Source organism: Notolepis coatsorum (assembly GCF_963971535.1).
Source record: "Notolepis coatsorum genome assembly, chromosome: 6".
Taxonomy (NCBI): domain Eukaryota; kingdom Metazoa; phylum Chordata; class Actinopteri; order Aulopiformes; family Paralepididae; genus Notolepis; species Notolepis coatsorum.
In genome coordinates this window covers 68130322-68145804 of record NC_140170.1, presented here as the reverse complement: position 1 = coordinate 68145804, position 15483 = coordinate 68130322, and the positions used below count along the sequence as shown (strand labels likewise).

The 15483-nt window shown below is 46.3% G+C and overlaps 2 protein-coding genes across 2 annotated transcripts in view; one reads left to right on the top strand and one right to left on the bottom strand.

Annotated features, from left to right (window-relative positions):
• Positions 1-1860, bottom strand: part of sumf1 (sulfatase modifying factor 1) — a 46576-nt gene extending 44716 nt beyond the window's left edge. The window contains exon 1 of the mRNA XM_084316208.1: positions 1772-1860. The gene's annotated coding sequence lies outside the window, so the exon portion shown is untranslated. The remainder of the gene's footprint in view (positions 1-1771) is intronic.
• Positions 1861-1898: 38 nt separating this feature from the next.
• LOC311229533 (inositol 1,4,5-trisphosphate-gated calcium channel ITPR1-like) overlaps positions 1899-15483 on the top strand; it is a 323615-nt gene continuing 310030 nt past the window's right edge. Inside the window, 2 exon segments of the mRNA XM_084315609.1 lie at positions 1899-2109; positions 3580-3694. Of these exon segments, the coding sequence (XP_084171735.1) occupies positions 3603-3694 (92 nt within the window). The 5' untranslated portion in view covers positions 1899-2109; positions 3580-3602.

Genomic DNA, 15483 nt, shown 5'->3' with positions numbered 1-15483 from the left:
TGAATTAATGAAAACTTTATTTAACAGATTTCATAATGTGTACAATACAGTACGGCTCAATACATACAATTGTTAAGGGGAAGCAGACCAGAGAAAGACGTTTGTCTTGTTTACATCAGGGTCCCCCATTTTCAATAGTGACATTTATGACATAAACATACATGACATCATGACATTTATGGCATAGGGACATACATGACATACAGGTATACAGTACTGTTACATTTGTGACATATGATATGCAAATATACAGTACTGTTACCCATAGATCCTGACATTGATTGATTGATTGATTGATTGATTGATTGATTGAAAACTTTATTAACAGATTGCAGAATGGGTACAGTACAGTACAGCTCAATACACACAATTGTTAAGGGGATGCAGACCAGAGAAAGACTTTCGTCTTGTTTACATCAGGGTCCCCCATTCTCTCCCCCCAGACAGAGTGTATATATGGGGAGGAGACTGTACATTAGGAGGGGGTGGGGGGTTTGGACATTTACGGTGGCCAGTTTTGAATTGCAGCCTCCCGTAGGTGCTCTTTTAGAGCGGTTTTGAATGTGGGTAGGGATTCACATTCCTACAGCTGTGGGTAGGGCGTTCCACATTGATGTGGCATAATTGCGAAACGTGTTTAGTCCCTTGTTTGAGCCGAATCTGGGTTTAACATGATTTGTTGAGCTTCCTCTGGTGTTGTGGTCGTGGTATTCACTGACCTTTGGGAAGTATTTTGACATGTACATGGGTACCTTGGTCGTATAGTGTATCTTGTAGACCAGGCCCATTGCAAGTTACTGTACTCTGTCGTCTACTCTAAGCCATCCTATGTAGTCAAAGTGGGCATGGGTGAGGTGGGTTCTAGGAGTAAGGTCAAGCAGTAGTCTGACCAGTTTGTTTTGTGATGTTTGTAATCTTGTTTTTAGCGCCTTTGAGGTGCTTTGGTACCATGAGGTGCAAGCATAGTCGTAGTACCCTTGAATGAGTGCTCCTGCCAGAGTCTTCAGGGTATTCTTGTTTACCAGAGAGGAGATCCGGTACAAGAATCTAGTTTGTTGGTTGACTTTTTTTATTACCTTGGATGCCATTTTGTCACAGGAAATATTTGCCTCTAGGATGGACCCTAGGTATGTAATTTCATCTTTCCTTGTGACAATATTGTCACCCACTGTAACTGAGAAGCCGTCGGTCTTGCTGAGTTTGTTATTTGATCCGAAGAGAATGGACTCTGTTTTACCCAGGTATAATGATAGTTTGTTATCAGCGAGCCAGGTGCAGATTCTGCCGAGTTCTGAGCTGAGGGTTTTTTCAACCTGTAACTTGTTCTTGTCAGAGACCAGCAGGGCTGAGTCCTCCGCGAACAAGAACAAGTTGCAATCACAAGCTGACGACATGTCATTTGCATAAATTAGGAACAGTAGTGGTCCTAGTATGCTTCCTTGTGGAACACCACAGCTCACTGTGAGGGGGGGGGATAGAGTACCGTTTACCTCCACCATCTGTTCTCTCCCCTCCAGGTAGGATTGCATCCAGCTCACTGATAAACTATCAAAACCAATAGCTTTTAGCTTGTCAATCAGAATGGAGTGATTGACAGTGTCGAAGGCCTTTTGTAGGTCCAGCATGACCATGCCGCAGCTGTACTGTACTGTACCCATTCTGCAATCTGTTAATAAAGTTTTCAATCAATCAATCAACATTCATTCACCTGCTCCTTTTCCCCATGCTTTTCCCCCCTCCACGAGCTCCATGTAACGCGGAAGAGCAGTACCTCAGTCGGAGCAGAAAGAAACATCATTTCCCAGAAGACACCCTGCGTGCTGCTCGGTGTGGTCATCATCTGTGTGCAGGACTGGGCGCTGTGCCAGAGGAACAGCCAGCGCGCAGGCAGCCCGGGTTGTAACTGAACGCAGTCTTTGGGAGTCTGGTAACAAACAGCCCGTGGAAGATAATAATAATTGAGCTGTCAAAAAAATCAAATCGGAGTACAGACAGTCGATAACGGCTGTTTGATCACGGCACACAGCCATGGAAAGGAAGACACCCGCAATAATGTTCTCCTAGTTCATCCACTGTATGCAGACACTCTGGGCGACCGCAGCGGCGAAGGTAAAGTTGAGGCGCACAACTCTGTGCGGTTTTACTGTCATCTCTCCTCCTCTCTTCTTCTCTTCTCCACTCATCTTCTCTTGTCGGTCGAAGATTTACCGGCATTTCTTTTAAGGCCTGCCTCCTTGAATGGCAACAACTTGTTCGGTCGGTGTGATTTATTTGTGATGCGCCCCCCGTCGACATTTATTTATAACGACTGACGAAATATACAACCGATCGTCCGGGTAATTTTTGCTTTATTGTACGAGGCAGTACTACTGGGATAGGTTTTGAAAAGTAAAACTCTGATTTCTCTGAACTTGTTTTTTTTTTTTTTTAAGTTCTGGCGAAATATAAAAAGGCCCATAGAAAGATGCGCATCTCACCCCCACCTGTAGATCAGGGGGGGGGGTATGATGGTAATGCATGTTATTATAGGCTACAATAATCATTTGAGCTTGAATAGGTCATATCCCTGGTATATATAGTCTACTGCAGTAAACACAACCAACCTCACCATATACAGAACAGAATAGAGAGTCGGTGTTTCATACAGGGGTGGACATACGTCACCACTCTTGTCACTCAGCTGTAGTGGCGATGACCTCTTGCAGGTGCACTGCATACCCCCTGCTATTTCTCTCTATGCGTGGTCGACTCCCCTAATCATTAACTGTCCAGCCCCAGTAACCTACCACCGGCAGGTTACAGTAACATCAGATAAGGAATGTTCCCTCCAGGTCCTATTATGCAAATGCTGCTGTCCCTGTGTGCAGGCTGTGTATAGGCAGGCTAGGGACCTCTACCTGCTGGCCCAGCCCTGTGTTCCACATTCAGAACTGATGAACATGATAATATTGAATGTTGAATTAGGGATTTATCTGCAGTTGTTACACAACATCACTACCTGGATCATCATGTAGACGAGGGTAAAGTGTTACTGAAATACCTCATGCAGCCGTACAGCTGACAGAGTGTGAGTGTGTAGTTGTTGACTGTGTTTACCTCTCCTAGGTGAACCCCAGTGTATGTTTGTACTGTGTTTACCTTTCCTAGGTGAACCCCAGTGTATGTTTTGACCGTGTTTACCTCTCCTAGGTGAACCCCAGTGTATGTTTTGACCGTGTCTAACCTCAGTGTATGTTTGTACTGTGTTTACCTCTCCTAGGTGAACCCCAGTGTATGTTTTGACCGTGTTTACCTCTCCTAGGTGAACCCCAGTGTATGTTTTGACCGTGTCTAACCTCAGTGTATGTTTGTACTGTGTTTACCTCTCCTAGGTGAACCCCAGTGTATGTTTTGACCGTGTTTACCTCTCCTAGGTGAACCCCAGTGTATGTTTTGACCGTGTCTAACCTCAGTGTATGTTTGTACTGTGTTTACCTCTCCTAGGTGAACCCCCAGTGTAAGATTTGATTGTGTTTACCTCTCCTAGGTGAATCAGTGTAAGATCAGTGTAAGATTTGATTGTGTTTTCCTATCCTATAGGTGAACCCCAGTGAAAGTGAGACATGTCGGATAAGATGTCCAGCTTCCTGCATATTGGGGACATCTGTTCCCTATATGCAGAGGGCTCAACCAACGGCTTCATCAGCACCCTGGGGTACGTCCACTTCACTTGCTGCAGCCATTATGAACTTGTGTGTGCATATTTTCATATTGTGGTATACTTGGCAATATCACTTTTCTAAGGTGCAATGTGCAGTTTTTGGAGAGACATTTTAAACTCAGGAGAAGTGGTTACTCTTTCACTGTTGTTGTTGTTGTTGTTGTTGTTGTTGTTGTTGTTGTTGTTGTTGTTGTTGTTGTTTACAATGGTAGGGACCGCAAGTCTTGCTTACATACACATTTTACTATTAAAATAAATATCTTCACAGTACCTCAAAATTATTTATTTAGTTTTGATTTATGATGACACTCACATTCTCACATTTATTTATGCATATTTCTAATGCACATTCATATATTTTTTTATTTTTATAATGCCCACGTTGTAGTCTTTTTTTATATGGACATTACATTCTTCTTTCATATCACAATATATCAATATGATTTTAATATATTGCTCAGCATGTGTGTGTGTGTGTGTCCCATACACTGCGGGCTGAGCTGTGCATGGTGTATGTTTGGGACGGAGGAATGCCGTGAGGATAAATCTCAGGATAGGTGGCAGCTGGTGGTAACCTCTTGGGAAAGTTTGTGTTATTGTGACAAGGACTTGGAGGCGCTGGCTCAGGCACAAAGGGCACTCTATCCCTCCCACCCTCTCTCTCTCTCTCTCTCTCTCTCTCTCTCTCTCTCCCTCCCTCCCTCCTCTCTATCCCTCCCACCCCCTCTCTCTCTCTCTCTCTCTCTCTCTCTCTCTCTCTCTCTCTCTCTCTCTCCCTCCCTCCTCTCTATCCCTTCTCTCTCTCTCTCTCATCTCTCCTCTCTCTCCCTCCCTCCCTCCTCTCTATCCCTTCTCTCTCTCTCTCTCTCTCTCTCTCTCTCTCTCTCTCTCTCTCTCTCTCTCTCTCTCTCTCTCTCTCTCTATCCCTTCTCTCTCTCTCTCTCTCTCTCTCTCTCGCTCGCTCTCGCTCTCGCTCTCTCTGTGTATTGAATGGGAATCTGACGAGATGAGAGTTTGACCTGTTTCCAAGTGAATAAAAAAAAAATCATAATGTTGCATCTACATAATGTTGCAACAGCCAAAACGGCCAGATTGAAGATAATGATGATGATGATGGTGTCTTGTCGGATGGAATGCCATTTGCGTACGTGTGTCCGCGTGTATCATCCCTGCCCTCGGGTAATAGAATGCAAAGGAGGCACCGATACTAGTTTTCCACGCTGAGTCCTAAACACTAACAGGAAGTAGTAGGGCCCAGCAGAAGGAACGCTTGAGGAAGTAGTGTCTCTGCAGTTCACTAGAGGTCTGTTCTCCTCTCGGTGACGTCACCCGGAGCCGGAGGGATCTCCCAGAACACATAATAGTGTTCCCTTTTAGGAAATATCGGAGGAGGAACGCTCTGTCGTTAGCAAACAAATAGCCGTTTCTCTTTGACATTTTCTAATGTTACTTGTCCTTTCGGACAAGTTGTGTTTTTGTAGGTCTTTATTGATTTTTGCTACCGGGCAGTCCGGTAGAGAGAGAGAGAGAGAGAGAGAGAGAGAGAGGAGGAATAGGAGATAGATCGGGGAAGACATTCGGCAAAGATCACCGGGTCCGGGAGTCGAACCCGGTTCGGCCGTGTTGCACCATAGGGGCCATTCGGGCGCCTCTCTTTTACATTTTCAATAGATTGAATTGGAAGTGAATTGAGCACGACCCCGGCTTTCAGATTGGGACACTACAGGGCTCCACCCCTGCACTCTGAAATCCACATTTTACTGGTCCCGCGTAGCTGGACACTCTGAGCATGCCATTAAAGGTGCTGCTTACATAGTCTCTTGAAGCACAGGACGGTCCTCAGACCTTTACCTTTCATAATCCAGGATTTTAACTACTGCGCTGCCGTCTGTGATGAACCCCAGTATAGTTAGAACATTTCCAACCAAGTGGTAAATGGCTGCTTTTTTATATAGCGCTTTTATCCAAAGCGCTTTACAATTTGTTACTCACATTTTTACCCATTCATTCACAAATTCACTCACACATTCACGCCGGAGGCAACCATGCAAGGTGCCAACCAGCTCATCGGGAGCAATTCGGGGTTAAGTGTCTTGCTCAAGGACACATCGACATGCTGCGGGAATCGAACCGGGAACCTCCGGATTGCCAGACGCCTGCTCTACCTCCTGAGCCACTGTCGCCCCAATAGATGGGCATAGAAGCATAGAAGCATGTCAGACGGAGAACGAATTATGACAATCATTATAATTATTTGTATAGTTATTACATATCTCGTATTGGAGATTTCCCACGATTAGAATTAGCTTGGCATATCAGCCAGCTGTCTGATCCCAGTAGTATCGTTAGGATTTGAATGTGACATTTCCTTTTGGAGAGTTTTTGATGGATGGGTTTTCCTTCTGTTGTTTATCAAAGAACAGAGCTGGGAATGTGGTGGGAACGGGCCTTTGAAGTGGCACTTTGCTCCCGCACTGATAGTGCAGTGAGACTAGGAAGTACTGTATCGACACACACAGATGGATAAGGGGTGTGTGTGTGTGTGTGTGTGTGTGTGTGTGTGTGTGTGTGTGTGTGTGTGTGTGTGTGTGTGTGTGTGTGTGTGTGTGTGTGTGTGTGTGTGTGTGTGTGTGTGTGTGTGTGTGTGTGTGTGTGTGTGTGTGTGTGTGTGTGTGTGTGTGTGTGTGTGTGTGTGTGTGTGTGTGTGTGTGTGTGTGTGTGTGTGTGTGTGTGTGTGTGTGTGTGTGTGTGTGTGTGTGTGTGAATGGGCTGCATTCATATAGCAGCTTTCATCCAAAGCGCTTCACAACTTATGCCTCACATTCACCCACCGAGGCAACGATGCAAGGTGCCAACCTGCTCACGAAGAAGATGAAAACGTAGTACTATTCTATTTGTTGAAACTGGACTTGAAGACGTCTTTATTTGTAGCACACATATTGCTACATTGTCATGCAGCAAACACACACATGCGAGATGGGCGACACAGGAACACACACAGGGGCGACAGTGGCTCAGGAGGTAGAGCAGTCGTCTGGTAATCCGGAGGTTCCCGGTTCGATTCCCGCTCCTCCCGGGCAATGTGTCGAAGTGTCCTTGAGCAAGACACTTAACCCCTAATTTGCTCAAAGTTGGCACCTTGCATGGTTGCCTCTGCCGTCGGTGTGTGAATGTGTGAATGAATTTGTCAAATGTGAGGAACAACTTGTAAATGCCGCCATTTACCATTTACCACATGCACACAAATTAAACATGTTTGGGTCGCCAATGAAATGCCCTCCCTGCGCTTGACCCCCTTAAGGGCAGCCGGGACCAATCCAATCCTGTCCGTCTTCGTCAGGGACGCGACAGTGTTAGCGATCTGTTCTGCATGTTTTTCCATTGGGTCCTTTGCGAGCACGGGGGGAAAACATGCAAACTCCACACAGAAAGGCCTGGGAGATACCCCCACCACCTGGGTACCTGGCAACCCGGCAACCTGGTCCCCAAGCGGGAATCGAACCCTGGACCTTCTTGCTGTGAACCACCACACCACCGTGCCGCTGCTCATCCTGCTCAAGCGGCTCATCATAGGGGTTGAGTGTCTTGCTCAAGGACACTTCGAGATGCTGCTTGGAAGATGCTCTTCCTCCTGAGCCAGTGCCCTGTGTGTGTGTGTGTGTGTGTGTGTGTGTGTGTGTGCACCTTTAGTGTGTGACTTATACACTAATACACATTAAGACAGTAGCTTAAAAGCAATGCAAAATAAATTAAAAAAAAAGTAAAAAAATTTATTAAAACAAATAATTAAAGAGATTTATTAAAACAAATTAATTAAATAAAATTATTAAACAAATAAATAAATTCTACTGCGGCACATCCACCAAAATAAGCCCCCTCTCCACAACTCCGAAGGGGGCGCCGGCCCTATGAGCCCAGACCTTTTTTAAGCCCCTCTTTAAGTCCTTCATCAGCAGATAGAATTGGAGATCCAGTTCAAGACTCCCTCTTATCAGACCCTTGACAGCCCTGTGCAGAGTTCTCCTCTGTCACTCCTCCTGCTCATGCAGATGACGTCTCTTCCCAAGAAGAAGACGTCCTCTTAATCACATCAAATCAAATCAAATGTAATTGTAAAGCCCGAAATCACAAGGTAATGTCCCCATGGGCTGTACAAGTCTTCTTGAACAAGTCAAGAAGAAACATCACAATAAATCAAGAACAAAATCCACCATCAAATCCAAATATGCAACATTCCCCAACGAAGCTAAGGAAAAACTCACTAAAAACCTAGCAATAGGAAAAAAGCACCACAGGTGATGTGGAGGAGAGAAACCTTAGATGGGTTGCTATGGGTGGAGAATAAAACAGGTGAATAATTGGTATGTATGTACATAATACGTGTAATAAAACACATATATGTACATGAAATAGCAACTGGGGTACATAATAACATTTTTGAAAGATTTAAATAGAATAGAGCTAAGAACAACAACAAAAGAAAAAGCATAGGGAAATGAAAGTAAGATAAAGGCTAAATGTCAAGGCTCGGAGCTCAAAATATCAGTCATATTCCATTTGGATGAATGTAGGATCTCTCACGATCCTAACAGTTCTCGGACAGAACATCGTGGAGTTAAATCTTACGCAGTGCGGAAAAAGTGACTCCTTCTGAGAAATGAGCGCTCCTCTTCTACGGTTTGTTCAAAACGAGAGAGATACAGTAGAGACTATCACAGAGTTGTTTACACACACCTGCAACTGTCGCCCAGCCTTTTAACTGTAATCTGTCTGGTCATGTATTTACATACCATGTCATTTTATTTGGTCGTTTGTTTGGTGTGTGTTTTGATTATTTCCCTTACCTCTGTGATGTACTGTATGTATCGTCTGTCTCTTTTCTATTTCGTTTTATTTGTCCCCTTTCCCTGTTACCCTTCGAGTGGCCCTTCTGTCCTCTCGCCAGGCCGTCTTTTTATTTTTGATCCACTTTTTCTCCTCTTTTTCTATTTTTCTCCCATCCCAATTTCGTATTTCCAATTCTTCCCTCCCCTGTCTTGATCGTTGCTAGACTATGCCTCCCACTGGTCGGCTGTAGAAGCCTTGCATCACGTGTCCCCTCCGGTACACGAGGAGGCAGCCTGTCGCATCTTTTCACCGCAGCAGCTCGAACTCTCAGTGGCGAGGAGTAACGCGTGGGAGGCTCACGCTGCCCCCATTGCTTCCTGATTCTGCTGTACAGGCGCACCAACCGACCTGTAGGAGTCGCTGTCCACAACGTCCGATCCCCACCCACCGGCTTTCCCACCACTAACACTGCCAATTGTGTTAGTATGACGGCCGGCCAAGCCGGAAGCAACGCAGAGAGCTGGGCTCGATAACAGCATCTCCTGCATTAGTGGCGAGCGCCTTGCCCACTCCGCCGCCTCGCCAGGCCGTCTTTGTAAATAAGTTCCTAATTGACCTGCCTGGTTAAATAAAGGTTAAATAAAAATGTAAAAAGGAAAAAAGGAAAGGGAGGAAAAAGAAGTACTCAACTCAGTACTCGACTCCACACTGATCCTCAAGCTGAATCTGCAATCCCCTCATTAATTAATAATAGTAATAATAAACTTGATTTGTATATATAGCCCCTTTTCATACATACAAGAATTGCAGCTCAATGTGCTTCACAGCAGTAAAAAAGGCATAAAATGAGTACAGAATTGGCAGATCAAGAGCGATGCATAAAGTGCAGACATGGAATTAAGCATAAAATAGACAGCAGCAAAATACACAAAGTCAAGATAAGGCATAGAACATTAAATCACATAATCTAACATCTTAATAGGCGTCTTTGTTTACGGTTAGATTGTTACCGGTACACATAAAATAGTCATATAACCAAGACATAATAGATAATATTTAGTTTTCTCTTATCAGTTCCACCTCATCAGTGAAATGTAAATACCTGTTTAACTGTCTACTTGGAGCAGGGTTAGCTATTAATGTGCATTTTGCTATTCGCAGCTATAAAGAGGTCTCTTCTTGTCATTTAAAAGACAGGTCTTGGATATGATGTTTATCAATTAAAACTTTACAACCACCTTTGGGTGATTTCCGAAGGTACTTTCAACCCAGCACCCCCCCCCCTCCCCTCCCTCTCACATGAGGGCAATGTGCCTTCTGTTTAGATAGTGATGTCATAGTGAAACAAGGCATTATAGAGGATGATCATCTGGATACAAGATGTATACAGTATATTCATCATGTTTTTTGTACGATCTTATCATCTCGCCTCCCGTCACGTACTGTACGTCGAGCAGGATGGATGTACTTCTTGTGCAGTAGATTTGATTCGTGCAATTATCACATACGATAATTCGATTTTAGGCCTCCTCTGTCTCTTGTCGGATATAATCTGAGAAACCCAGAGTGTGTGTGTGTGTGTGTGTGTGTGTGTGTGTGTGTGTGTGTGTGTGTGTGTGTGTGTGTGTGTGTGTGTGTGTGTGTGTGTGTGTGTGTGTGTGTGTGTGTGTGTGTGTGTGTGTGTGTGTGTGTGTGTGTGTGTGTGTGTGTGTGTGTGTGTGTGTGTGTGTGTTTCCTGTGGGCAGCACATTTACATTTAGTCATTTAGCTGACGCTTTTATCCAAAGCGACTTACAAGTTCTGTACGACAAGCCATCAGGAAGGGCACAACTCTATCAGCTGAGCAACAATGTTCATCAAAGTGTTGAGTGCTACAGTGTAGGTTAGTTTATTAGATTAAATTCAGATAATGGTTGAAGAAGTGCGTCTTTAGTCGACGGCGAAAGATTGGACGTGATTCGGCTGTCCTAACTGGGGTGGGTAGTTCATTCCACCATTGTGGGGCAAGGACTGAGAATAGGCGACTTCTCTTTGATGACCCTCCCGGAGCTTGGATAGGAGTAGGTCTGAGGCGGCCAGAAGATGCAGAGCGTAGGGGTCTTGAGGGTGTGTAGTTAGAGACCATTGACCGGAGGTAGGCGGGAGCGGTTCCCTTTGCCGCACGGTATGCTAGGTCGAGGGCCTTGAAGCGGATTTGTGCAGCAATGGGGAGCCAGTGCAGGTCCCTAAGAAGTGGGGTGACATGGGCCGACTTCGGTAGGTTTGAGATCAGGCGGGCCGCTGCGTTCTGAATGAGTTGAAGAGGCTTAGTGGCAGTGGCCGGGAGGCCAGCGAGCAGTGCATTGCAGTAGTCGAGGCGGGAGATGACTGTTGATTGGACGAGGAGTTGGGTGGCTTCTTTTGTCAGGAAGGGGCGGATCCTTCTGACGTTGCTCAGGAGGAATCGGCAGGTTCTGGTCGTCGCTGCGATGTGAGCAGAGAAGTTCAACTGGTCGTCGAGGACAACACCAAGGTTCTTGGTGGTCGGGGACGCAGTCACAGCTGCATTCTCGACTGTGATTGAAAGGTCGGTTAGGGGGGAGGATTTGGCCGGCAGGTGGAGCAATTCTGTTTTGCTTAGGTTCAGTTTGAGGTGGTTGGACGTCATCCAGGCGGAGATGTCGGACAGACAGGCCGAGATCCGCTCAGAGACGTGGATATCTGAGGGAGGGAAGGAGAGGAAGAGTTGAGTATCGTCGGCATAACAATGGTAGGAGAAGCCATGAGACGTGATAATGTTACCCAGTGATTTAGTGTAGAGGGAGAAGAGAAGGGGTCCTAAAACCGAGCCCTGGGGGACACCCGTCCGCAGGGGGCGGGTGGCCGACAGGGTCCCTCTCCATAACACTTGGTAGGAGCGGTCATTGAGGTATGATGACAGCCATGTCAGCGCAGAGCCAGCCACTCCCATTCCTGCGAGGGCCGCAAGGAGGATCTGGTGGTTGACTGTGTCGAAGGCTGCAGATAGATCTAGGAGAATCAGGACAGAGGAGAGGCCTTTCGCTTTTGCTAAGTGAAGTGCCTCTGTGACCGCAATGAGGGCTGTCTCTGTGGAGTGACCAGTCCTGAAGCCTGACTGATTAGGGTCTAGGAGGTCATTCTGTAAGAGATAAGCAGTAAGTTGGTTGGATACAGCACGTTCAAGTGTTTTAGAAAGGAAGGAGAGAAGAGAGACAGGACGGTAGTTGCCTATGACGGTAGGGTTAAGGGTTGGTTTTTTTATGAGCGGCGTGACTCTGGCTTGTTTTAGGGAGGTGGGGACCACCCCCGAGTTGAGTGAGGAGTTGATGGTTGCAGTTAGGAATGGGAGGATGTCTGGTGCTATGGTCTGGAGGAGTGGGGAGGGTAGCTGGTCCAGCTGGCAAGTAGTCGGATGGTTCGACGTTACCAGTGTCAGGGTCTCTGCTTCTGTAATGGGAGAGAAAGATGACAGAGTGAAGGATGAGGTTCTCGATTCAGCATTTGGAATGGGTGGGGGTTGGGAGAAGGAGCTGCGGATGTTCTCCACTTTTTCCTCAAAGAAGATCGCAAAGTCTTCGGCAGAGAAAGATGAGGGAGGGGGGGGGAGTGAGGCGGGAGGACATGGTAGCATGCAGTTTGCGCAGATTCTTGGCAGAGGCCTCGATCCTATGGTGGAAGAAAGAAGCTTTGGCATTAGTGATGGTTTTGGAGAATGTTGAATGAATGAATGAATGAAAACTTTATTTAACAGATTGCAGAATGGGTACAATACAGTACGGCTCAATACATACAATTGTTAAGGGGATGCAGACCTGAGAAAGACGTTTGTCTTGTTTCCATCAGGGTCCCCCATTTTCAATTCATATAGTGTTAACAAGAGGTTGTGATATGTGTCGATGTCAGCAGTGAGGCGTGACTTTCTATACTTCCTTTCAGCTGCTCTCAGGACCTGTCTTTGTTCTCTCACTGGATCTGTCAGCCATGGACTGGGTGGGGAACGGCGGGCAGGTTTCTCAACGAGGGGACAGAGCTTGTTGAAGGAGGTTGCAAGGGCTGAAAGGAGGGTGGAGGTTGCCATCTCTGTGGAGAGAGCAGAGAAGGTGTCACTCAAAGGTAGAGCGTAGGGCTGGGCGATATGGAAAAAAATCATATCGCGATAACGATATGATAATTTTATTTTATTTCTCGATATCGATAATTATCGAATTGTTATAAGTATAATTTTTCTCTTTTTTTTCTTTTCTTTTTTCTTTTTTTACAACAGATGTATGTTTATTTTGCAGCAATTCTTTGTCATTGCCGCCATCTTTAGTGTTACATCCCCTCACACTCCAGTTCTCAGGCTGCAGCTGGTTTAAAAGCTAAAGTAAACCGGCTTCTCTGCTGGCTGTGGCTCCAGAGGAGTTGAACAGTTCTGGCTCTGCTAGTTTATTTTCGATCTTTTGGCGCTTTTTTGGTGGACAAACCACCGCACATGTGCACTGTGACTCGTGACTGGAGTCTAGTTCTGCTAGCACACATAGCCTACTGTGTACAGATGGTTTCAAAATGTATTTTAAATTAGAAAGCAAACAAAATAAATGGACAAGAGAAAAAGAAATCTGAATTAGGTCAGTATTGTCATTTGGACAAGCAAAGCCATTACTTTAAGTTGCAGGCAAGAAAGACAAGTCTGTCCACTGTCTCTGGTTTTAAAACTGCCCTGTTGCAGGTATATAAAAAAAAAAAAAAAATTATAAAAAAAAAAAAAAACGATTATTAAAATATATCGCGATATTTATCGTTATCGTTATATCGCCCAGCCCTAGTAGAGCGGATAGCACGCAGGTACTGATCCCAAAGTCTGTCTTGATAACTAACAGGGCCTGACCCCTTCTACACACCAGTGGTCTCTGCTACAAAGAGTCCTTAGTTACCATGGCAACCACTCGCCGCACGACTCCCAGCCTTGTGCCAGAGGTTGTCTTTAAATTTAAACACCTTCAAAACTCACATTTCAACAAGAGAATGCAGTAGATTATAATTTCACTCAACGTAATATAAGATCGTATTTAATCATTTGCTCTGAATTATGTTTGTTTTGTAGCAAGTGGTTTCGTTTGTTGCCGTCGCCTTCAGCGTTATGGATTTCTCTGTTCAAAACTCCCGGAGTGCTGCGTCTCCTCATGGAGGAGGGTCTCTGCCGACTGCTGTGGCGCGTGCAGGAAGTGGAAGGCTCTGAGGGGGAGGTTCTAGCTACTAAACTCCCGAAGTATTGGTGTAAATGCTCACCAACATCACAACCCTGCCCCCTCTACTGTGATTTTCCCCACAAACATGATTAGGTTTTCAAATTAAATGGTACATTTAAATGGTAAATTGAATGGCAAATTGAAACGCCTCCTCCACGCTGCTTTTAGACTCTTGATGTCAATACAAGAGTCTTACCAATGATGTTGGGTTCAGACGCGCAGGGCTGGGGCTGTAGCGAGAGACGGAGAGCTTGCGGTCTGTATCTTTCTGATAAAAGCCACGGAGTGATTTACAGGGGGGTGTATGCGGTGTGTGGCTCAGGTTGATAAGCAGTGGTAATGCCAGTAGGGTTATCTGCTGAGTGTCCAGACCCCCCTCCTGCTCATGAAAAATGGATCGACCCCCAGCTCAGACTGAGTCACAACAGACTAGACATTGTGGCCTTTGTAGAGTTCCAGAGACTGCCCACGTTCAGACGCACACACACACACACACACACACACACACACACACACAGACTTGGCACAGAGCCTTCTGTACTCCTAGCCACCGACCTAGTAGCATTCTCCAGATCCCAGTGACATAAGGAAAACATGGCCGGAGCTGGAAGAAAAACCCTGCAGAATTGAGAAAGCTATACTGTATCATGTCCAGCCCCCCCTAGTCTTAATCTGCAGCCTGTCACACCAGCCCTCCTAGTCTTAATCTGCAGCCGGTCACACCAGCCCTCCTGGTCTTAATCTGCAGTCTGCCACACCAGCCCTCCTAGTCTTAATCTGCAGTCTGTCACACCAGCCCTCCTGGTCTTAATCTGCAGCCGGTCACACCAGCCCTCCTGGTCTTAATCTGCAGTCTGTCACACCAGCCCTCCTGGTCTTAATCTGCAGTCTGTCACACCAGCCCTCCTAGTCTTAATCTGCAGCCGGTCACACCAGCCCTCCTAGTCTTAATCTGCAGCCTGTCACACCAGCCCTCCTAGTCTTAATCTGCAGCCGGTCACACCAGCCCTCCTGGTCTTAATCTGCAGTCTGCCACACCAGCCCTCCTAGTCTTAATCTGCAGTCTGTCACACCAGCCCTCCTGGTCTTAATCTGCAGCCGGTCACACCAGCCCTCCTGGTCTTAATCTGCAGTCTGTCACACCAGCCCTCCTGGTCTTAATCTGCAGTCTGTCACACCAGCCCTCCTAGTCTTAATCTGCAGCCGGTCACACCAGCCCTCCTGGTCTTAATCTGCAGTCTGTCACACCAGCCCTCCTGGTTTTAATCTCCAGTCTGTCACACCAGCCCTCCTGGTCTTAATCTCCAGTCTGTCACACCAGCCCTCCTAGTCTTAATCTCCAGTCTGTCACACCAGCCCTCCTGGTCTTAATATGCAGTCTGTCACACCAGCCCTCCTAGTCTTAATCTGCAGTCTGTCACACCAGCCCTCCTGGTCTTAATCTCCAGTCTGTCACACCAGCCCTCCTGGTCTTAATCTCCAGTCTGTCACACCAGCCCTCCTGGTCTTAATCTCCAGTCTGTCACACCAGCCCTCCTGGTCTTAATCTCCAGTCTGTCACACCAGCCCTCCTAGTCTTAATCTCCAGTCTGTCACACCAGCCCTCCTGGTCTTAATCTCCAGTCTGTCACACCAGCCCTCCTAGTCTTAATCTCCAGTCTGTCACACCAGCCCTCCTGGTCTTAATCTCCAGTCTGTCACACCAGCCCTCCTAGTCTTAATCTG